The 25,064-nt window shown below is 41.1% G+C and overlaps 1 protein-coding gene across 1 annotated transcript in view; it reads left to right on the forward strand.

Annotated features, from left to right (window-relative positions):
- The window catches only part of LOC119719438 (mucin-2-like), a 40,757-nt gene that overhangs the window by 3,653 nt on the left and 12,040 nt on the right, over window positions 1-25,064 (forward strand). Inside the window, exons 11-41 of the mRNA XM_038188894.1 lie at window positions 150-341; window positions 481-642; window positions 868-1,059; window positions 1,199-1,357; window positions 1,862-2,080; window positions 2,288-2,449; window positions 2,736-2,915; window positions 3,633-3,794; window positions 4,315-4,770; window positions 5,197-5,361; window positions 5,557-5,718; window positions 6,077-6,274; window positions 6,578-7,027; window positions 7,612-8,058; window positions 8,387-8,560; window positions 9,264-9,413; window positions 9,678-9,868; window positions 10,353-10,469; window positions 11,469-11,526; window positions 11,867-11,910; window positions 12,647-12,751; window positions 13,511-13,547; window positions 13,774-13,872; window positions 15,055-15,323; window positions 15,727-15,847; window positions 16,762-16,833; window positions 17,352-17,408; window positions 19,573-19,901; window positions 20,653-20,770; window positions 21,554-23,959; window positions 24,453-24,709. Of these exons, the coding sequence (XP_038044822.1) occupies window positions 150-341; window positions 481-642; window positions 868-1,059; window positions 1,199-1,357; window positions 1,862-2,080; window positions 2,288-2,449; window positions 2,736-2,915; window positions 3,633-3,794; window positions 4,315-4,770; window positions 5,197-5,361; window positions 5,557-5,718; window positions 6,077-6,274; window positions 6,578-7,027; window positions 7,612-8,058; window positions 8,387-8,560; window positions 9,264-9,413; window positions 9,678-9,868; window positions 10,353-10,469; window positions 11,469-11,526; window positions 11,867-11,910; window positions 12,647-12,751; window positions 13,511-13,547; window positions 13,774-13,872; window positions 15,055-15,323; window positions 15,727-15,847; window positions 16,762-16,833; window positions 17,352-17,408; window positions 19,573-19,901; window positions 20,653-20,770; window positions 21,554-23,959; window positions 24,453-24,709 (7,910 nt within the window). The remainder of the gene's footprint in view (window positions 1-149; window positions 342-480; window positions 643-867; window positions 1,060-1,198; window positions 1,358-1,861; window positions 2,081-2,287; window positions 2,450-2,735; window positions 2,916-3,632; window positions 3,795-4,314; window positions 4,771-5,196; window positions 5,362-5,556; window positions 5,719-6,076; window positions 6,275-6,577; window positions 7,028-7,611; window positions 8,059-8,386; window positions 8,561-9,263; window positions 9,414-9,677; window positions 9,869-10,352; window positions 10,470-11,468; window positions 11,527-11,866; window positions 11,911-12,646; window positions 12,752-13,510; window positions 13,548-13,773; window positions 13,873-15,054; window positions 15,324-15,726; window positions 15,848-16,761; window positions 16,834-17,351; window positions 17,409-19,572; window positions 19,902-20,652; window positions 20,771-21,553; window positions 23,960-24,452; window positions 24,710-25,064) is intronic.

The following is a 25,064-nucleotide window of genomic DNA, read 5'->3' on the forward strand; positions in this document are numbered from 1 at the left end:
TTGCTATGTGATCAGGAATGCTGTTCATCTCTTTTATTTCAATTCTTTAAGTAATCTTTTAAATTGCTGGAATAACTTATGTTTTCTCGAATGAAACTGTTGTCAAGTATTCTTCTTAAACGCCTTTTTTTCTTCTGAACCATGTACAGTTGCCCCAACCACTGAGGAGGCAACAACTACAGTTGTCACAACTGTACAGACGACAAGAGCACCGACCACAACTGCTGCGCCTACAACCACTGAGGTTATTACTACCACTGCTCTGCAGACTTCAACTCCAAAGGCAACATCCACAGAAGAGACAACTACAATAAAGACCACCACAGAGGTCCTAACCACAGGTATGTTTCAATTTCCAATCTTTCACTTTTCAAAATATTGTTCCTTTGATGACCAGTGTTGATATTTGAAAAAAGAAAGAAACGATAATATTTCACTGCGCTGTCATGTCTTGATGACAATCTTGATTCATGTTTTCAGAGGTTCCCACAACTGTTGAAAGGACAACTACTCGTGTTACAACCACCGAGGCACCCACAACCACTGCAAAACCTACAACCACTGAGGAGGTCACCACAACAATTGTGACTACCTCACCCGTGGAAACCACAAAAGAGACAACAGTAATCCAGACAACCACAGGTTAAAATGTTTTCCATAATTGTTAATTGTCGTTATTGTAATTGTTGCTGCTAGCGATATGAAGGTTTACATTGTGTTGCTATGTGATCAGGAATGCTGTTCATCTCTTTTATTTCAATTCTTTAAGTAATCTTTTAAATTGCTGGAATAACTTATGTTTTCTCGAATGAAACTGTTGTCAAGTATTCTTCTTAAACGCCTTTTTTTCTTCTGAACCATGTACAGTTGCCCCAACCACTGAGGAGGCAACAACTACAGTTGTCACAACTGTACAGACGACAAGAGCACCGACCACAACTGCTGCGCCTACAACCACTGAGGTTATTACTACCACTGCTCTGCAGACTTCAACTCCAAAGGCAACAACCACAGAAGAGACAACTACAATAAAGACCACCACAGAGGTCCTAACCACAGGTATGTTTCAATTTCCAATCTTTCACTTTTCAAAATATTGTTCCTTTGATGACCAGTGTTGATATTTGAAAAAAGAAAGAAACGATAATATTTCACTGCACTGTCGTGTCTTGATGACAATCTTGATTCATGTTTTCAGAGGTTCCCACAACTGTTGAAAGGACAACTACTCGCGTGACAACCACTGAGGCACCTACAACCCCTGCCCAACCTACAACCACTGAGGAGGTTACCACAAGAGTTGTGACCACAACACCTGAAGCAACCACAAAAGAGACAACTGTTATTCGGACGACAGGTAAAACAAGTACAGAGTAATTGTTGCAGTATACATCATTTTAAATTTGATAAGCTCTTACTAATCAGTTGCCCAAACTGTCCCTATAGAAAATAGACATGTAATCATACCTTATGCGATTTGGAGCAAGTTCGGGTGAACCATAGTAGACTAGAGATAAAATCGTGCCGTAAGTTACACCTGCACCTAATAGCAATTAGCAGATGCCTCTAGTTATAGCCTACCCTGGTCAAAACGGCATCACAAAACTTGTTCCAAATAGACGCCTAGAGTTTTGAACCATTTGCATTCAAATTTAAGTTAATCGAACTATGGTTTACGATATATTACTCCTGGCTCGAACTTTCTTCTGGTTGTTGCATGTTTGCTAGGCGATTAAGGAATGATTTCTTTCACATCACACATGTCAAAATGACATTTTCTCATTTAGGACTGATTGATGGCTTCTAAAATGCATCACGATCTTCACAAATTATTTTCCTTTGATACCTTGACAATGCACAGTTGCTCCTACAACCGAGGAGGCAACTACAACGACTGTCACCGAGGAGAGAACAACTACGGTTGTCCCAACCACCCAGACAACTAGAGCCCCTACTACGACTGCTGCACCTACAACCACTGAGGTTGTGACTACCACTGCTGTGCAGACAACCACTCCACAGGCAACAACTACAGAGGAGACAACTGCAGTATATACCACCACAGAGGCTACAACCACAGGTATTCATCCGTTTTCAACTTCTATTTCAAAAAAATCATTGTTTCTTTTAAGATCAGTCTTTGGTTTTCACTATATTCGATAAAGTGCAAACAACCGCAAATTTTAAATTGACTGTCTCGAAATGAAAATTTTAAAACACTCCAAAAAGACTCGTTCATATTGCGCAGTGTGATCATAACCAGCTTTCTGTTAAAATCACGTTTCAGAGGTCCCAACAACAGTTGAAAGGACGACAACTCGTGTAACAACCACTGAGGCACCTACAACCACAGCCCAACCCACAACTACTGAGGAAGTCACTACAACGGTTGTAACGACTACTCCTGAGGCAACCACAAGAGAGACAACAGTTATCCAGTCAACCACAGGTAAAAAGCAAATTTGTTTATCGTTGCAGATATTACGTTAGATATACTGATATCTGAAACTGGCACTGGATATTGCTTGCATAATCTCGATGACGATGGCATTTACATGTGCATTTAACTATCCACCCTTCCGCCAAAAGATTCTTCATTTTAGCAATATTTTATTCTTTGTTGAGGATCAGATCCAATATGTGCTTGGGCATGATCCACGTGTCAATTATTGTTTAAAGGTCATCCAGATTCTCACTTGACAAATAATAATGTTATTTGCACAAATCTCTCATAGTCCAAACCACCAAACCACCTACAACAACCACGGTAACCACAACGGAAGTGACAACCACGCCGACAACTGCTGCCCCACCCACAACCAAGCGGACCACAGTTGTTGTCACCACCACTCCAGAGGCAACGACCAGGGAAGAGACAACCATAGTTGTAACAACAGCAGAGGCAACCACTACAGGTATATTCATGATATTACTGGTATTCAGGCATATGTAGTGAATTTTCAAACAAATGATAATTTAGTTTTACAAACGAAGAAAAAGCAAATCAAAATCAAGTGCAAATCAAACCAATAGGCCTATTGAGCAACAAGAGATGTTTCAAGGTCTTAGGAACCACTCTTGTGGTTAATGCAAGGTCAATCAGCAGTTTAGTAGCATACAGAGAGAAATCAATTTTACTCAGAAGCATTACTAGCCGTATAGATGCTTATAGCCTCGTATAGGTATTTTTTAATTGAAGTGAAATTGTATCTGTTTCAAGCGAAAGACTTATATGCTTTTTACGCACACAGCGAACATTTAAATATAATTCTCAGTGTAAATCAAAATCCAGTAATGTGGCTAAAGCCGTTTTCCCTATGATGCAAATACGGTCAACATTCACTTGTATGACAACATTTCCACACAGTACAATATTCTCAAAATAAATAAAAAGTTTCGAATAACGATCTCATGTGTAACTGTAGAAACTGTTGAGACTATCAAATATTTTAACCTTCTCTTAAATTCCTTGTCCACTTGGCATTTTGAAAGAAAAACAGTGCAAAATATTGTCCTAAGGTAATTTATAATTGCACAGTTGATAGGAATTTATCTGTTTGCTTAATCATAGTAATGTACCAAAATAAGATAGCATAATAATTCTTTGTTTGCCGTTATGTGAAAAAAATCAGAAGCCCCAACAACAGTTGAGAGGACAACCACTCGTTTGACAACCACTGCGGCACCAACAACAACAGCCCAACCCACAACCACTGAGGAAGTCACCACAACTGTTGTGACCACTACGCCTGAGGCAACCACAACAGAGACAACCAAAGTCCAGACGACCACTGGTACATATTTTATTGCCGGTTACCTTCCTTACCAAACTACAACATTTAATAAACCTTTTAAGTCGAAGTTACAGGGCAATGGTTTTGTATTGCCTGGATAGGCACGAGTAAACCCTCTGTGCGTTCATAGTTGCAAAATAAGCATAACAAAGAACACTCTGTAAGATACCTGCAATATATAACGTCTATAGTGAGTAATAATTTATGTATATATGTTAGGCCTACTGCCCTGATAAAGCGGCAAACACACTGTGAACCTATGGTTTAAGTACAGTTCTAACCGTTGAGGGTTCCATACTATTGTATATGCTGTTTTTTCCTTTTGAATACAAGTATGAAAATAAATGTGATATTGAATTGAATCATGAATAAACAAGCCATGTATTTTTTTTCTGATTGCTATTGTTTCAAACAACTCTTATTGTCTGGAACCCTTGAATGAGTCTCTTTAAACTTCTTAAGAATAGGTCCCGTTTGCCTCCTTGTTTATAAATGTTTCTTTTTGTGTTTTCTGCATCAGCTCCAGCTACCACAACTCAAGAACCATGCTCTGACAATCTGGACACGTACGACTTAGTGGATGTGCAAAGGGAAACTTCTGATAATCCCGGCTTCCAAGTGCAACCTACCTACTGGTGGACTCCTGCAAGCCCACCCACTCATCCGTCTAACCCCTACTCCGGCTCCCACTTGACTGCCGAGTTCACCCCGAGGGCTGTTGTCACTTCCGTCGTGGTGCTAAGAGAGGACGGGGCAGTTGAACGAGTGAAGATTGCGATCGTTGTTAGGTACAACAAGGGTAGCAGCTTTACTTCCCTTAAGGGCGAGAACAACGAACGTCTGTTTGTCGGTTTTACTGGCAGCAAGATACATGTACCTGTGGATACGCCAGCCGTTGCAAGCATGGCTGTGTTTATTTTTGATCCACCTACCTCTGTTGGCTTCAGGATAATATTCCACGGTTGTGAGGGACCCGGTAAGTATTCGCGGGTGTACATCATTATGATAACATTATCAAAAAGGACCATCATAAAACTATAAAACGATAATAACTGAAAAACTTTATTATAATAATTTGCATCGTCATATGAAATCGTTTAGTGTTGTCACACAAAATGACAAGGTGTGAGACGATAGTTTTTAAAGGTCGGTTCATATTCTGTCCTCCCGACAAGTTTTTGCGCTCCGAATTCACAAAGTTTTGATACATTTCCAATCCGGCAAATCTCACAGCAAATGTTTCATGATGTCAGATTTGCTTCGCATTCGCATTCGCATGAAGTGTTAGCGTGCTTAATAACTGTTTAAGAGTTGTATCTGTCTATAGGGCCCTGCATTTGAAGTAATTTTGCAAATGAAAGTGCAACGCAAAAAAACCCTGTTTACATCGGGTATATTTCAGTTGAAACTACCACAGAAGTGGCAACAACTGCAAGGACCACTAGAGTGACAACTGCGCCACCTACGACCACCATTACTACAACTACAGTCGTAACAACCACTCCAAAAGCAACAACAACGGAGGAGACAACTGCTGTTGTGACCACAACGGAGGCCCCAACCACAGGTATAGTTTTATTAACTATATTATAGTTATTATTGGTTAGATAACTGATAATAGGTATAGAATTCAGTTCTCAACTTGAAGGAATCTATGAGATTGTATTAATCAAGTGAGTCTCTATATGACAGGAATTTTAAAGGTTGGAAAAAATGACTGACATTGACTTTTTGGAAAAATATGTTGCTACAAACATTTCAGAGGTTCCAACAACTACTGAGAGAGTTACTACGCGCCTGACAACCACTGAGATACCTACAACCACTGCCCAACTGACGACTACTGAGGAAGTCACTACAACGGTTGTGAATACTACTCCATTGAGAACCATAACAGAAACGACAACAATCCAGACAACCACAGGTAAAGACTGGTGCTTGCTGTCTATATAAACGTAGCATTATGCTGCAAATAATGCCCTGCCAGTAGACTGACTAGGATACGGACCCTTAAAAAAAAAGACTAATGAGCATCACCCAGTGCCAATTTGGGGTACAAACTCACTGTTGTATGTCACTAAGGCACCTCTGAAAGGCAAAAATTAAAAAGGGGGTTTATTTTTGAAAATGTATTGCAATGACAGGTGATTGTATGTTTCAGGAAAATTTAGTAAAGTGTGGGTTTTTTATTATTGAGCCTTGAGTGACCAATCTGTGACTTGTGAGTTAGGTCTTATTTAGGAACATGTTTAACTAATTAAACGGCTGGCTTTATAATACAGAGGCTCAAACGACTACTGAAAGGACAACTACTCGTTTGACTACTACTGAGGCACCTACAACCACTGAGGCACCTACGACCACTGAGGCACCTACAACCACAGCCCGACCCACAACCACTGAGGAAGTCACCACAACAGTTGTAACCACCACTCCCGAGGCAACCACAACAGAGACAACTGTATTTCAAACCACTACAGGTGGCCTGTTCATTGATAGTCTTTTTTATGTACAGCATAAACTAAATCTCACCACATTGCCGAGAGTTCAGATCTGAATGCCTGGGTTTCCGATTCTATGATTGTCATTGTCTGAATTCAGATGTATCGAGTCAAGGAGCCAAGAAATAGTTGAGACTAGCAATACTAGATTGCAATTTATTCAACCTATGAAGAAAGAAAAGAACTCATACATAATTAAACCAGTTTTCTGGATTCTTGTGATCCTCGATAATTTGTGATATTAATATTGGCTTGTGCGTTTTGTCTTTAATCCTGCCACAGCACCGCGGCCGACAACCCCGGAGGAATGTGCCGACAATCTCGACGAGATCGTGGACATCCAACGGACAACCAAGGAGGATCCGGACGTGAATCGTCCTCCAACTTACTGGTGGAATCCCCCAGCTCCACCCGTCAATGAGTCTGCTCCTTACGACGGCTCCTACCTGACCGCTGAAATCACTCCTAGGGTCCGGGTGACCTCAGTCATCATAGCCAGTGACGTCGACGCAATGACCGAAGTGAAGTTTGCTGTCGAGGTCCAGTACATCCAGGGCGGTCCGTTTACTGAAGTCAAGAATGGGGAGGCGTCCCTGTTTGTGGGAGAGACTGACACCAAGATACACCTGCCGTCGGACTTGTCCTACGTGTCTGCTGTGAGAATCTACATCTTGAGTCGTTTCCCGTCAGCTAGCTTTCAGATACGGTACAACGGCTGTGAAGAAACCAGCAGTAAGTATTCGATTTCCAGTTAGATATACAGGATGCATCAAAAATATGTTTACGCTCAAACAAATGTCCCTAAAATGAGGATTCGATTCGTTTAAGTGCGCAAGCCGTTTTTCCACAACGTTTTGCAAATGTAGCCACTGTTTAGTCATGCATGAAAGTGCCAAAATGATCATGGTGTCATTTAAAGCGTGAAAGGTTTATCTACCCATATGTATAGAGCGATATTTCAAAAAAGAATGGTGTTTTTTTCATTTGGGGGGACATTTATTTTCGGTGTATACGTCTTTTTGATACACCTTATTTTTTATTATTTCAGAATATAATTGTGAGATAACATAAACTAAATCTCACCGCATCAATGAGAGTTCAGATCTGAATGCCTGGTTGTTATTGTCTGAATTCAGATGTTTCAAATCAAGGATCCAAGAAAAAGTTGAGACTAGCAATACTAGATTGCCGTTTAATCAACCCATATCAAGAAAGAAAAGAAGTTATACATGAACCAGTTCTCCGGATTCATGTGATCCTTGATATTTTTTTATATTAATATTGGCTTGTGCGTTTTATCTTCAATCCTGCCACAGCACCGCGGCCGACACCGCCGGAGGAATGTGCCGACAATCTCGACGAGATTGTGGACATCCAAAGGACAACAAAGGAGAATCCGGACGTGAATCGTCCGCCAACTTATTGGTGGAATCCCCCAGCTCCACCCGTCGATGAGTCTGCTCCTTACGACGGCTCCTATATGACCGCCGAATTTACACCAAGAGTCCGGGTGACCTCAGTCATCATAGTAAGTGACATCGACACAATGACCGAAGTGACGTTTGCTGTCGAGGTCCAGTACGTCCAGAGCGGTCCGTTTTCTGAAGTCAAGAACGGGGAGACGTCCCTGTTTGTGGGTGAGACTGGTAAAAAGATTCACCTGCCGTCGGACTTGACATACGTGTCCGCTGTGAGAATCTACATCTTGAGTCGTTTCCCGTTGGCTAGCTTTCAGATACGGTACAACGGCTGTGAAGAAACCGGTAAGTATCCTTCCAGCTAGGTATAGTATGTACCTTATTTGTTTATTATTATTATTATCATTACTATTGCAGATTGTATTTGGATGATTTTTTTTTAGATTTACATATTGTCATTCCAGTTAGAAGCAGTTTGCAGCATTCCTATTCCCATTAAAATAACTGTACAGAATAAATTGCTAGATGTTAATCAACGTTTTCTAATTTTTCACAATTATGTTACCCCTTTCACTTCAAGTCATTAGGTGTTTGCATTAGGTTGTGAATAATAATGAAAATAAATGCAACGTTCTTTCCTCATTGTATTAATTTTGTTTTACAATGGTTGTAGCTACAACAGTCAAAACCACGACGCAGGTGTCGACAACCGAGGCGATAACGGTGAGCCCAACTGCACCAGCACCAACGACCACGTCACGGACCACGGAAGTTGTGACTACCTCGCCCATAGCCACTACAACAGAGCGGACCACTGTGCGAGTGACAACTGTTCCATCAACTGCAGGTAGCTAGGGTCCAGCATTGTCGTGAACCTTTGGCAGCGTTTTTACAGGGTTCCCAGCCACTCTAGAAATCAGGGAAAACCTTAAAAATGACTTTCCATTATTCAGGGAAAAGTTAGGGGAAAATTCAGGTTATTCGGGGGAAACACACCCAGAAATGGGAAAAATCAAGGAATTTTGGCAGTGGCTCAGACGGATATTTTATTTTTCCAGTTTGGCGTATGTGGGTCTTGTGCCATGTGCCTAAGTTGTGTCCATTGACTGTTTGACACGATATTGGCTTTTAGTGTTGATGATGTGTGAATATTACACACCTCTCCAGAACGGGAGGCCATTGCTTGTCAACAAGTTGCCTGCATATTATCAGTATCTAATTAGTTCCTGTCTTGCAGCCGCCTCTTTACTTTCCAGCAACCTCGCTGAAATGAAAATATTTCTCATGGAATTCTGGAAATTTCAGAGAATGCATTATTTGGTGTACTATGGTCTCAAATTGTCACGCGTTAGATTTGTAAATCGAATTATGGCATCAATAGCGACACTCACACTTTGAGAGCATTGCACGAAAAATATTAAATAAAACGAGTGTCTTATATTCCCTTATTTGGTAAGTCCCTGTCTATATGTATTACCAAACGTTGCTATCTTGCCTATACAAAGAAATATCTAAGGTTTCGGTTTGTTTATCACTTACAAATTCAACAGCTCCAACAACAGCAGTTATAACAACAGAAAAGACCACGACCGAAGTTGCTACAACCAGCCAAACAGCCCCGCCAACGACCAGCAGGAGAACAACAAGTGTTGTCACTACGACACCACAAGTTACAACTGCGACACAAGCCACAATACCAAGTAGGTTAACCAACAAAAACATAGGCATAAGTTTTGTCGCGGTCCTCTAATGCATACCACCTTTGATTTTCAAGACAAACAAAACTTGTCAATGTTTCAGCAGATCCAGTTCCAGTTGATTAGAACAATTCCCTGGCTCAAAGGTTTTGGGAGAGTATCTTACCCATGGGGTTATGGGAAGGCTTCTATTTGTGTACAAGGTTATTGGAATTCCTTAATATTGTATTTTGTAAAATAAAAAATAACTATCTTACTAATTGTTAGATTGTTATCCGTTGGAATACGATGACTGTGCTTGCCTACGGACCTGTGCGGATGAGCAGCGACCCGTGTGTCCCGAGCCTGGATCCCCACAGTGTACTCCGGCATGCAGCTGTCCCCGAGATCAATACTGGGACGATGACCTGGGAGCTTGTGTCGATGAGTGTAATTGTACAGAATATCAAGACCATAAGGTATAGTGATTTTGCAATTGAAGTGGACTTTGCCAATCGCTAGGTCAATGGGCACTCAAGGTGACATCCGCACTGTTAAAATGCCACTTTTTTTCTACATGTTTAGTCTCGGAGATGTTTAGATATTTGAGCAAGATGACAGTCTGTTTGTGATATCAGTGAAACCTTGAATTGAAAAGAGTCTTGAATATATTTTTGAGTTGTAATATTTATACATTTGGTGATAATTGAGAGAGGATGGAGAGTTTGTTAAAGCCCTTCGACTTGACAATTTATGCTATGGTGCTAACCGACATTCACAAGGCTGAATTGCATGCCGTAGATTCGAGCATGTGAAGAACATGGGTAAAATGAAGTGTTAATAAGTGTTTTTTATGCAAAACACATCAGTGATTTACTCTAAAGGCCAAAAATCAAGTCTACATGGGTATCTTATATACATAATATTTCCTTGACGTACAGTAACTGTTGTGTGTTTTAACAGGACGATGACTACTGGTTTCAATCCGAATGCATTGAATGTAAGTGGGTTGACAAGGACCTCTGCAAAGTAAGCTGTGGTGAAATGTGCCCTCTGAAACCGAGTGACTGTGATGCTGATGTAAGTATTATGTCATGGAGCATAAAGTGTAGCTACTAGTCCTATAAGCAGACCAATAAAAAAACAACTGTTACTTTTTGTTCAACTTAGCACTTAACAAAACGCTTCACCTTGATGCACTCTAATATGTCCGGTAAGATTTGATCCGGCATCTTGGTTCTATTTGACCTGTACTTTTCAGGGTCATTTTTCCGGTTCAAAAAAACTTTTCTTTGGATCCTCTCCGGGTCATTCGGATGCGGAACAGCAAAAGTGTGATTTTATTAGTACCAAAAATAGTGTAAATTTACCATGAAAAGTATCAGGCCACGTGAAATCTGACCTCATCCCGAACCTTTTAGAGGGTAAACGGTTAGCTTTGCATATGACCAAAAGCTACTCACGAACAGTGACTTCGGAAAAGATATACTACCAGTATTATGTCAGGAGATTTACATTAAACAAAAAAGGGTGGGTAAGCTCTCAGGGAAGATCAATATAGAATAAAACATGTTTAAAAAATGAATGCAATTGCACTTACTTAGAGTGACCGTTTGTTGATACACCTTTTGAACTGTGCAGTGACTAACCAGTAACTATAATATCTCTAAAATACTTTATGTGCTTGGATAATTTCATTGGTCGGTATAAAAAAAAAACAATTGTGTACTGCTGTGATATAAAGGGATGTGCCATTTTTAACCCCCTAGGGCGCGATGTATACTTTTTCGCCCCTCGGGTGGTAAAAACGTCAAATCCCACATCACATCAGTCAACAATTGTTAAATATCACAAGGAAAATAAAGATGTTCAAACTGTGCTTTTCAGTTCGGAAAAGAATTTGTGAATTGAAATTTGAACGGTCTTTTGACATGAAGGCATGCTAGTGTGAAATGCTACCATAGTACCTTAAAAGAAGGCCGTTTTAGTTCAAGAGAATGCAATAGCAAATCATGAAATTATACAAATTTCATTTTTGAGTTGTGTATGTTTTTCATTTGGCTGTATTTTACCGTACAGGAAGAGCTAGTGGATGAAATGAAAGATGACGGCAAATGTTGTCACTGCATTCCCATAGGTATGTACTACTGTCTCATATGTACCTTATAGTTTTGTAAAATTTTCTTTGTTATTAATAAACGTTCGATAGAAAGTCTTTCAATTTAGCAAAGGTAGCAACGCACTCTTACTTTTTAGCTGATCGTTGTAGTGTTACACTTACTATAAGAAAGTCGTTTAAATTATTCAGTTTTAAAATTTAGGTTTCGTGGACCTTGGTTATTATTTTGTACATATTGATGTTTGTGGGGTTTTATTTTTCAATATAAAGTTAGATATTTATTTCCTCTGTGGAAGTTGAGCGAATTATTCACCATGTAGCAATGTCATCAAGAAATACATCTTCAATTTCATTCCAGAGCGTTGTCAATATGAAGGTGACGACTACGATGTTTACAGAGAGGTAATATTATCTGTACTCTGGAGAAACTTCTGAAAAAAATTCGTTGAAGAATGAATAGGAACATTCATGTTTAAAACTATTTGCAGGTTCTACTAAGTTTGTGGGTTTTTCTTTTACACGCTGCGCTGTATTGTTTGAGACGCAACTTTATAATCTCTTTTGGCAATTGTTACTAATGGTAAAGATTCGGGGGATTTTCTCTAGAATTGAACTTAAATTCAAAGTTGCATTCTCCTTGCTTTTTTCGAGTTTAGCCAGGAAAAAAAGGTTTCTTTTATTCATTGCAATTTTTCAAGCAATACAAATTTTTTTTTTTTTACCGCCAATGTTAAATTATGGACTCATTAATAATTCAAAGATAACTTTTGTGAGTATTCAAAGACATTTTTTTGCGCAACAAATACCAGTTATTCAGATGTTGGAAAATAAGGGAAATTTAGCTTGTTTTCTTGAAAACAAAATACAAATTGAAAACTCGTCAGAACAAAAAATAGATAAGCTGCAGAGCACCAGTGTACTTTGAAACGTTGCAACTTTGAAAAAAAAAGAGTTTGACTAATAACTCTAGAGCAAATTTATATTTTGGTCATGAGCATAGGTAAATGAAGTTAAAGGGTTGAAGAGCTTTCAAGTTTTCATTGTTAAGACATGATATGTCGAGGCCCACAACATTTGGCGTCCGGAAATGACAGATTTGACAGTCGGCATTGTTTCTTTTGTTTGTACATTTGTTCAGCCTGGTGAAGTATGGTACCCTGAGAAGTGTATGCGATGTGAATGCAAGGAGAGTGGCAATGTGATTTGCCAGACCTTCGTGTGCCCTACGCCACAATGTACCGATGTAAGTTGAAAACCTCCTCTCTTTTCAAAAAGTAAAGGGGCAGTTAAACCTTTGAGTGACAAAATCGTCTGAAAAAACAGTAGGGCTTATATAGATAATCCGAAATAAATAAGATAAAGTTTAGTCAGACTTGTGTTCGAGTCACCAAACATCGAGTCCGAGTCACCTCTCCCGAGTCCGAGTCCCCACTCCCGAGTCATGCAGGTCGAGTCCAAGTCCCAGTCACGAGCCACAAAGGTCGAGTCCGAGTCCGAGTCACGAGACACCTTTAATCTATATGACATATATTTTAGAAGTACTGCTTAAACCTCACAGTAAAAATTCTCCTTTTTTCACAGCTTTTATTCTAATTTAATGAACCAGAAATACATGTATAACATGTCAAATAAAGCAAGACACCAGTGTAAAAGGATAATCTTGTACTGAATACTATCAAGCTTGCATTTACGCAATATCAAGTGTGGACGCTGGGGTACATGTTTCGATGCATTGGTTTCCCAAATTAATATATCGGAACGAGCCAACTGCACGAACTGTGTATGTACAGTACTTAGATGCGTTTCTTCTGCACCGCACAAACTGTATGGCTTGCCCAGAAGAGGATTGTCTTCAAAATATTTTGTAGTTATACTGTTGAACAAAAATAAGTGATTTATACAGTAGCGTATCCATCTTTTGATGTCGATTGTTGACTGGATTGCTTCTGGCAATACTTTAACAGGCGCCAAAACAAAATAAATGTGTATGGTTTCCCCACAGCCAATTAATGATCCACACGTGTGCTGTCCATACTGTCGTAAGTACTCCTTACTTTATTGACGATGCAATCAGTTTAGAAATTGAATTCTTACATTTTTACCCTTTCTTCTTTTGGTATAATCATAGTTTTGCAATAAATTGTTGCATTTTTGTAGTGATCCACTGGTCCTATGTTTGCATGGGACCTCTGTAACGGCTGTAAGTTAATGTTCCCCTTGGTGTAATATACTGAGGCACGTTTTGTTACCATTTCGCACCTGCAGCTCCAACAACAACTCCAATACCACCGACTACAGCTGTGCAAACTACAACGCAACAGCCGACCACAACAACACCAGTACCTACAACAACAGGATCCAAATGTACTAATTGTTTTGCATTTACTGTATTCTTTTATTGCGAATTTATAAGTTGGTCGAAATCACACATGAAAAATACAATTGAAATACACTTTTCAGTTTTTGGAGTATGTCTACTCTAAACTAATCTTCCGAGTGAAAAAAATCTACATCTTTTAATATGGGTTTTGGTGTCACAGATGTTTTTATTAACCCTGTATACTCAGTCTTGTCACAATGCTACTCGAGTGGAACTCGAACCTACGACCTCCTACCCTCGCGTAGTATACTAATTATTGTATGTATCAGTGCAGTGATAACAGCAATTTCATAAGGCGACAGATGGAATGTTCCATTCCACCTGTCACCTCATGAAATTATTCTTTCCATTGCACGAGTTACACAACACGTGAATATTTCCTCATCCGATTGGTCCGAGCCACCAATACAACGGCCGTGCAATAAAACCTCTGTTTGCCGTGGAATGGAACTTTGTTTCCAGTGCCGCCGCGCCGTGCATTGGGACGAATATTTCAATAACATGTGACCGACGACCCACCAATCAGATGACTTGGCTTTATTCAGACGTTGTATAAATCTGACTATACAGTGCCTAAAAAGAACGCCGGTGAAAGGCGAAGCCCCATATTGAAAAGTCTGTTTTCATTAATCACACTTCAGTGAAAAATCAGGCATAATGCATAAGGGGTGATACATTTGCCAACATTAAAAAGCAAAACTACCAAGTTATTATGAAATACCTCACTGCACTGTGATAGTGAATGATAGTCTAAAGCCTCCTGTAAAATCTTGGCAGCTGGTGTGAATGTGATGCTTTTTCAAGAAAAGCGGTATTTTGTGTATCAATTTACAAGCAAGCTAGACTCGTTCACGATCTTACAATTCTTCGACGTCTATAAATTGCATCGACAAACACAAAACTTCAAACAAGTCATTGTTATAATATTTATATTTATTAAAAAAATTAAAACGCAAAGCTAGAAAACTTGTGAACTGACCTTGACATTTAGTGAAAATCCTTATTCAAACCATCATGGAAACCTTGTAGGAATCTGCTGTAGATAAATCCTACAAACATTTTGTTTGTTCAAGGATCTAAATGTGTTATTTTGTAAATTTTACGTAAATCTTTTACTATTAATTTGGTTGTACCAACGCAGCATTTTTTGCTTTGTTCGATTTCAGATTGTCCAGATTACTGCCATATACCCGATAAGATTCCCTGCGAAGATAGCCAATTCTACTTTGGCGGGAATCTACCCTTTAAGCCAGATATTCGCTGTGAACCCGGTTTTCCCTTCAGTGTCGATCCAGATTGCGAATGTAAAGAAGGCTACTACAAAGACGGGGACGAGTTCCTGCAACATTTTTGGTTCACATATGGAACATCGATGTGTTTGATAGTAGAAAGACCGTGCGACTGCCTGGATGAAACCACCGACACCTATTATGGGGTAAACCTGAGTGTTATATTGTTTGCAGCAAACAATTTTAAAAAACAAACAAACATTTTGTACAATGACTTGCTCAGAATGCTTGGTACATTTTAATTTTGAATTCTCCGGGCCAAAGACACTGTTACTAATCACATGATTCTTGGCAATCTCTTGCATAGTTAGGTAGAGACGCTCAGCACCAAAACATTGTTCACAATGGGTGAGAAAGGCACACAGACATCAGACCATGCCGGAGCTGGGGGTTGCTAGCATAAGACTTGCCCCAAATCACGTGGTATAGTAACAGTCTCTTTGGTATGGCGAATGCAAAACGTGCAAAGAATTGGATTAAGTCAGCGTTCCAGATTTTATTCAAATTTAACTCGCAAATGGCTTATTGTTTGATGTGGCAACTTCGTAGGTCGGCGACAGTTTCATCAGGGGAGACTGTGAACTCTGCACGTGTGTGCTCATGCCATCAGGATACGACTTAATGTGTTTCATAGATGGAGATCTGCCTAACTGTACTCTTACAACTACAGGTGAGTAAGTCAACAAATATTGAGTGGCTCAGAGTAAAATGGGGGAGGAATATTATCGCAAGGTAAAATCTGGACTTTTCCATTTCACGAGGCGAAGCCGAGTGAACTGTAAAAGTCCAGATTTTACCGAGCGATAATATTCCTCCCATTTCACTCTGAGCCACTCAATATTTGTTTTATATAATTTATATAACTGACATATAGATCCTTGTCAGTTGAACTTTTATTTCAATACATAATTAATCTCTTTCAAACCACCCCTTTACGAAAATGTTTGAACCCAACTCTGTAGCGCTGTCTCTTTGGAACAATACGTCGTCACGAACGCTGAAAGCGCACACCAGCATGCATTTGCACACAAATACCGCGTCATGGAACAAGAATAATCCTATCTGTTGAATAGTATTTCCCATTCCCCGTAGGCGAATGGGACTTTCTGAGCCCCGGCGTGAATGGGAGCAATTACGAATGTCATGTGATGGAGATGTGAGTTCCACCAATCAAATGACAAGGATCTGTATGTCAGTTATAGAAAGAAGGATAAACAAGTAGAACAACCTAGTCATGTGCTTGTCACATGGACAAACACAGAGCTAGGTTGTCGTTATTTCTGGTATAGTATGCATGTTTAAGGAACTATGTAATAATGACGTTGGACTTGTCGGATTTTTTTTAACATTTGGCTTATTACAAATACAAATTTGAATTATCGTCTTTTGTTCCCTATAAAAGTTACACTGATAAGATTGCCAGAATAAAATCAGATCTAGGATCTACCTAAAGACAACTCCAGGAAAAGTGAAGGACAGTTTGTTGCTTTCTATTCAAGATAGGTTTCTTTTACGATAACTTTCTTTTAAGTTTGCTTTGATTGTGTAACCCAGTTGTTTCAATCTGCTTTTAACCCGTTACAGCTGAAACTACAAGTGCACCGCCACCAACCACCACAAGAGCTCCAACCACTACAAGAGCTCCACCCACCACAGGTAGTCGACATCAGTCTGTTCATGTATTATGTTGTAGTGTCACACCATTTATAATGGATCGCACAAATTAAGGAAAGAAATGGTCAAGCAGTTTTGGTAGCACTGTATCAAAGGCTACAAGGGCCTACAAGCGTTGAAGCCAATGCTGCAGAGTAGTTTGTCAGAATGAAGCTGAATATCAACCCATTTCGTGGCACATAAAACAATACAAACTAATTTGGGGAAACAAGATGTGAAGCATCTCCAATGTTTGGGGAATCGACCACAGCTTACCATGGAGAGTGGTCAATAAATATGTACCTTATAATCTCTTCTGTAGTTCACTAAAAACAAAAATCACGATTGATTGCTTATATTCTTTGCGACGAAGCCTTTGTGAAACTTATGTCTAGTTGAAGGTTAAGCTCGAGCACTAAAGTAAGCAAAATACATTGCTTCATCAAGTGTTATTTTACGTTCTTGTTTGTGAACGATACAAAGCATATACTTAATTTATTCTAACCTTTTGGTTTTAACAGCGGGTACAGTACCGACCACAACACCCGCAACTTTCCCTCCGACGACACCAAAGCCACGTAAGTTTCATTATGCATACGATATTCTAAAATATCCAACGGAATGTATCGCACCCCAAACGGTTCAATTTAAACATTAACGTACAGTGTGAATCACAATAATGCAAGCAAAATTTAACGGAATATATATTGACTATAATGTGGGAACAACATAAATAGTATAGGTATGGTTTGAAAAATACGCTTTTCCACTTTAAAATGAGACATCAAAAGTCCAAATCTGAAAATATTTGCCAGAGTTATGAGTAATTTTCCAAGAGAGATCTAATTGACTATGCCACCAAGTTTTGAATTTTATGTATTGGGACAAAGGTAGCCTATTTGCCTCTGTGTGGAAATTTGCCTGGCCTGCCAACAAAAATGCGTTTCGCGAGTAAACACATTTCTAAACACTTTCTTGATATCACATCATGCTAAAAATTAATAGCATGTAAACATATTAACAAACTGATAGCAAGAAAATCAGATGTGGACGCTATTTAAGTGTAAAAGTGTATCTTTCAAACCATACCTATATTATCTATGTTGGTTACACATTCTACGTCTGGCATTCCGTAATAATTTGTTTGCATTTTTTACACACTGTGAATAACTAAAGTTTGTAAAGCACCAAAATGCAATAAATCAATCAAAATGTGCACCGATGCTCTTACCTTTTACTTTCATCGTTTTATCGAAAAGCACGTAGCCCGCAGTTTCCTTTGATACATTGAGGTAGCGTCGGTTTTATCCGTCTATAACAATTAAATTGATATATAAGGATTGCAGAACTGCTGACAATTTACCTTAAGTTGTGAAGTTTGCAAAGACTATACAGGTAAGTATTGCTTGTTTTTGGCGAGCTGCGAAGCAGATGCGAGCCTATGTAATACCAATTTCCGTCCGTCTGTCCGGGCGCCCGTCCGTCCGTGCTTACCAGTGACCACTTGTGGGGTACCTGTCCATTGTTGGAGGTACCCCGCAAGTGAAATCTTTAGAAAATAGGGTACCCCACAAGTGAAATCTTTAGAAATAGGGACAAAGGGACAATAATAGGGTTGGTGTTAGGGTTTGTGTGAGTAGGATGAGTAGGGGAGCTAGGATGGGTGGGACGGGGCGGGTTGGGGTGGGGTGGGGTGGGGAGAGGGGTTGGAATACTGGGTTTGGGTGGGGTGGGGATTTGTAGGGGTGGGGTGGGAACAGGTAGGGAGAGACAGGTAGGGGGAGACAGGTAGGGAGAGGATGGGCATGGATGTAGGGGTTGGGTTAGGAGGGGGTTGGGCAGGGGGCGGGATATAGGATCGGAGTAGGGGTTGGGTTTGGGATGTGTAGGGATGGGTTGTTGTAGGAGTTGGATAAGGGAAGGGGCAGTATATAGGGATCAGAGTAGGGTTGCATGGGGTCAGGTGGGGATGTATGGGTGGGGGAATGGGGTGGGCGGGATATTGGAATTCGAGTAAGGGTTAGGGTGGGGATGTGTAGGGGTGGGTAAGGACAGATAGGGGAAGATAGGGTAGGTGGGTGTAGGGGGTTGGGGTAGGGGAGGGTACGGGTCAGGGGAGGGGGAAGGAGATAGGGATTGGAGTTTGGGTAGGGTTTGGATGTGTAGGTGATAGGGTGGGGATGATTAGGGGAGGATGGAATGGGTGTGGGTAGGGGGTTGGGTGGGGGAGGGGGAGGGGGCGGGTTGGGGATGGGGTAAGGTTTTGGGATGGGGTAAGGTTTGGGGGAGGTGGTGATGGTGCTGTGTCTACATGTACATGTATACCCATTCTTGTTCTGCATTTGTGGCGACTACACAAGAGTTTTCCCATGGTAATATAAGTATGGGGAGCAGAAGACACTGTTGGGGCTGCAAAAATCCACAACTGGGTCCTAATTACCCTAACAATGGAAAACTCCCCCATAATACAGTGACGGCTAACCTATATACACATATATTTATTAGGTAATCTGTTGACTTTTTATGTTGACATTTAAAAACTGACCCCTACACCTAGGCACATCAACAATAATCATGATCCCCTTCCATCATGCCCATCCCCAACCCTACCTTCAGCCTCCCTTCCTGCCTTGGACAGCGAGCCATGGCGGCTTCGCCGTTCTAGTTACAAATTGAGTTTCTTTCAGTAATTAAGATATTTGCTTCTACTGCAATTTATTCTTTAATTATTTCCTGTTTCAGCATGTTCCGATCAGTGCTACGGAGAACCGGAGATTCCATGTGACAAACAAACCTACGATTACTACCTGGCCAATGGGTTCCCTCCCTTCTCGGTCGTCATATTCTGCTCACCGTTTATAGTTGGTCCCGAGAACGGGCCCACCATACCCAACTATTACGCAGATTGCGACTGCGGCGAAGGCTATTACCGGGACTACGATAACTTTGATGATGAGAAATCCTTATTAAGCGAACTCGGCTTCAGCTGGGAAACATACATGTGTGTGGAGCTTGAGAAACCGTGCCAACCACCAGGACCATGCCCCTTCAATGAAACATTGACCCTTCAGGTATTTAGGATTGATACAAGTCACTTTTATACGTTCTACTATTTTTAATGAGGATATTCATTGCATTGCTCTCACCTTTGCTCTAACCCTTTCATTTCGTGATGTTCCATTTCTGGTAAAATGGATCCTAGAACGACCCATGTTTTTTTTTACCAAAGAGAATTAACACAATTGACACATTGAGGTTATGTTTGGCATCTGATTAGCTTTGGTTTTTAAAATGTTATTTACCTCACTATTGCTTTGTTAGTAACGTCAATAAGTTGGAAATTGTTTAACACTGATTTCTTTAAACTCAAGACCATGGCTCACAAAACGAAACGTAATACATGAGAGGATAGAATTCCAATGCATCCACATGTCGAATTCGTAACCTGTGGATTTTGGAGCCCACATTCTTACCAGTTCAAGTATACAATCATATCACCGAATTTATACTCTCTTCCCCGTTAATTTTAAATTTCATTCCGAATTTTTTTTGTACTGTTTTTTTTTTAAGAAAAAACAATAAGTGACTCTTAGTAACATAGTAACTAGTAACTTTAAAATATTTGAATAATTAGCGGCCGCAAAACCAACCAAAAATAAAAACATATTTAGCTTTCAAAGGTCCAAGAATAGAAAAGAAATTACCTTTCGGATTAAATAAAGCAACAAAATTGAAAATATTCTGAAAACAAATTAATACATCAAGTCCAAAAACTGCACGTTGTTTGTTATTAATTTGCGGATTTTATTTACTTTTTTAAAGCCTGGAGAGTCGATCCAGCAAGACTGTAGTATTTGTACTTGTGAGCTGAAGGGAGGCAGCACTACTGGACGATACGAGTTAATCTGTGATCCTATCCCAGGCTGTACCACAACACCAGGTAGAATTGTCTTCAAACTTTGATTTACTTATATATTTTTGGTCTAGTTTCGCCTAGTATTTAAAGACTTCATTCAACGGATAAACGATACATTGAATGTCCAAAGTCCACAAGACATATCAGTATCGCCTAAAAATTATTGTTTTCTAACGATTTCATAGATCTTAAAGAGCATCCCCATTCTTTGTATTTCCACCTACATTCCTTTATGCCAGGTAGCTGCACTTTAATAGGTGAGGCGTGAAAACGTATTAAAACACTGAGTTGTCCCTGCCCCCAGCTGTTTTTCATTAAATTTGTTTTTGACTGAGGCTCCAACCTTCTCAATAATAGATCAAGCCTGGCTAAGGAAGAAATCTCAAATGTGGCTTAAGTAATCATATTAACAGCAATACAAAACCAAGAGATTTAAATTGACACCGGTTGTGTCTATACACCGTTGGTCCGATTTGGAAACCAGCGGTGTTTAATCCAACTCACCCAAGTGTGTATTTGCCTACAATTGGGGACCCGGCCCCTATTGTCACTGTTTTGTTTGTACTCTTTAGGAAGACCGCCCATATGTTTTGTACTCGATCGCCAAATGGTGGACTTTCGGGAATTGGGGACCTTAATGTTCTCTATTGTTCAACGTCCCCTATTGAATGCAGAACCAAACGCCACTGTTTTGCCGTGAGTGTATTATTTATCAAACGGAGAGCAGCGGTTGAAAAATCATTCACCTTGTGATGAGCTCCAAAGGTCACAAAAAATAAAGTATTGTTATTACTGCATTATTTACAGGAATTACCACTACCATAGTGACAACACACATCACTACGCCCATCCAAACAACATCTAAACAAACGACCGCTGTCCAAACAACACCCGTGATGACAAGTATACGGACAACGCCAGTTCAGACGACCACACCTATCAAGACAACAATTCAGACGACAACACCACTAAAGACAACTACACCATTCATCACTACCACGCCTATTAGGACGACTAAACCACCTTCGTCACTAGCTCCAACAACGACTGCGGCTCAAACCACAACTACAGCTCGAACAACCACTGCAGCCCAAACAACCACTGGGGCTCACACAACTACCGCTGCTCAAACCACGACTGAGGCTCCAACAACAACCGCAGCTCAAACAACCACTGCGGCCCATACGACCACTTCAGCTCCAACCACTGAAGCTCCAACGACCACTGAAGCTCCAACGACCACTGCAGCTCAGACAACCACTCCATTTCAGACAACCACTGAAGTTCCCACAACCACTGCGGCTCCAACGACTGCAGCCACAACCACTGCAGCCCAAACAACTACCGCAACTGAGGCTCCAACAACCACTGCAGCGCAAACTACCACTGCAGCTCAAACAACCACTGCAGCCCATACAACTACTGCAGCTCCAACCACCGAGGCTCCAACAACTACTGCAGCTCAAACAACCACTGCAGCGCAAACTACCACTGCAGCTCAAACAACAACCGCAGCTCAAACAACCACTGCAGCTCAGACAACCACTGAAGTTCTCACAACTGCAGCTATAACAACCACCGCAGCCCATACAACCACTGCAGCCCCTACCACTGAAACTCCAACAACCACTGCAGCTCAAACAACCACTGCAGCCCATACAACTACTGCAGCTCCAACCACCAAAGCTCCAACAACCACTGCAGCTCAGACAACCACTGAAGTTCTCACAACCACTGCAGCTCCAACAACCACAGCAGCGCAAACTACCACTGAAGCTTTAACAACCACTGCAGCCCATACAACTACTGCAGCTCCAACCACCGAAGCTCCAACAACCACTGCAGCTCAGACAACCACTGCAGCGCAAACTACCAGTGCAGCTCAAACAACAACCGCAGCTCAAACAACCACTGCAGCTCAAACAACCACTGCAGCCCATACAACTACTGCAGCTCCAACCACCGAAGCCCCAACAACCACTGCAGCTCAGACAACCACAGAAGTTCTCACAACCACTGCAGCTCCACCAACCACAGCAGCGCAAACTACCACTGAAGCTTTAACAACCACTGCAGCCCATACAACTACTGCAGCTCCAACCACCGAAGCTCCAACAACCACTGCAGCTCAGACAACCACTGCAGCGCAAACTACCACTGCAGCTCAAACAACCACTGCAGCTCAAACAACCACTGCAGCTCAAACAACCACTGCAGCCCATACAACTACTGCAGCTCCAACCACCGAAGCCCCAACAACCACTGCAGCTCAGACAACCACTGAAGTTCTCACAACCACTGAGGCTCCACCAACCACAGCAGCGCAAACTACCACTGAAGCTTTAACAACCACTGCAGCCCATACAACTACTGCAGCTCCAACCACCGAAGCTCCAACAACCACTGCAGCTCAGACAACCACTGCAGCGCAAACTACCACTGCAGCTCAAACAACAACCGCAGCTCAAACAACCACTGCAGCTCAAACAACCACTGCAGCCCATACAACTACTGCAGCTCCAACCACCGAAGCCCCAACAACCACTGCAGCTCAGACAACCACTGAAGTTCTCACAACCACTGCAGCTCCACCAACCACAGCAGCGCAAACTACCACTGAAGCTTTAACAACCACTGTAGCCCATACAACCACTGCAGCTCCAACCACTGAAGCTCCAACGACCACTGCAGCTCCAACGACCACTGCAGCTCAGACAACCACTGAAGTTCTCACCACCCCTGCAGCTCCAACAACCACAGCAGAGCAAACTACCACTGAAGCTCAGACAACAACTGCAGCTTTAACAACCACTGCAGCACATACAACCACTGCAGCTCCTACCCCTGAAACTCCGACAACCACTGCAACCCAAACAACCACTGCAGTCCAAACAACTACCACAGCTCAAACCACAACTGAGGCACAAACAACCACTGCAGCACCAACCACTGAAGCTCCAACGACTACTACAGCTCAAACAACCACTAAATTCCTCACAACCACTGCTGCACAAACAACCACTGCAGCTCCAACCACTGAAGTTCCAACGACCACTGCAGCTCAGACAACTGAAGTTCTCACAACTACTGCAGCTTCAACAACCACATCAGCGCATACTACCACTGAAGCTCTAACAACCACGGAATCTCGAACCACTGAAGCTCAAACAACGACTGCAGCTCCCACAACTACAGCTATTATCACTGCTACAGGTATGAGGTGTTAATGCAAAAAAAACCTATTTTTTGGTGTTTACCCCATGTGATGATATTTATTGCTATTTTATAAAACAAATTGTGGATAATACGTATCCCAATTCAGTTATTCAGGGCGAGCGTTTTAACTGAATTGCGCGACATGGACAAAAGAAAACAAATCAGTAAAGTCCACAAATCTGTGCTGCATTTAATAAAGAGGAGTCAATAGAAGTCGTCAATTTAGCAAAATGATCAAAAGTAAACAACCTGCCAATAAGATGCACTGCTGGACCAGGGACCATATGGTGCAAATGACTGATGTTGAAGCTTTCTCCGGAACTGAAAGTTAAGTTTGGTTGATGTGTTCTTGTTGTTCTTTATATTGATATGAAACAATAATTTTTGTTATGTTTAAATTATTGAATTATCAGATACATGACGATGAATTTGTAAGACCCAATCACCTTGTTCAAATCTTCATATCTGCAATGGTGTGTTTTCCCGGCAGCGTACTGTCTGACCCCTTTAATGGACCTGGGCCTGGTGGAAATGTGGGTGATCTCCGACGACGCCGGGACCAGCATCCCACTTGAGGATCCCACAGATCCTTGGAAAGTGGACAACATACTAGAGTGGGAGATCATCGAGGCCACTTTACGCTATTGGGCGCAGATCAGGGGTATCAAGATCCTGGGCCAGGTCTCCGAGCCCATGGAAGTTACCTTAAGCTACAGTGTGAACAGGACCCAGATTTTAATGCCGCTGGTGAGAACCTCGAACCACTTTCCTTTTGTGCTTGCTTTTGTAATGGTTCTGAAGAAGAACTTCAATATTTCGTAGGAAAGAGCAATTCCAATTAAAAAAGTAAATTCAGTTTGTTTTTCACCTAGAATAGGGGTTGTCACGGTAACTTAAGTAATTTAGGCTACCAAAATGTACTGGAAATGCTACATCGTCGTAAAAAAAAAACATTAAAACAGATTTTTAAATCTCAGTGTGTGGCTGCAGACTCTCCTATACTAAAACAAGCTCGATCTGAAAAGTCATTTTCTAATTTAGAAAAATATCATTTTGCCTTAACAGCACCCACATTACAGTTAAATGACATTGCTTTCGCATG

This window comes from Patiria miniata, unplaced genomic scaffold (assembly GCF_015706575.1).
Source record: "Patiria miniata isolate m_02_andy unplaced genomic scaffold, ASM1570657v1 HiC_scaffold_8, whole genome shotgun sequence".
In the NCBI taxonomy this organism is placed as follows: Eukaryota; Metazoa; Echinodermata; class Asteroidea; order Valvatida; family Asterinidae; genus Patiria; species Patiria miniata.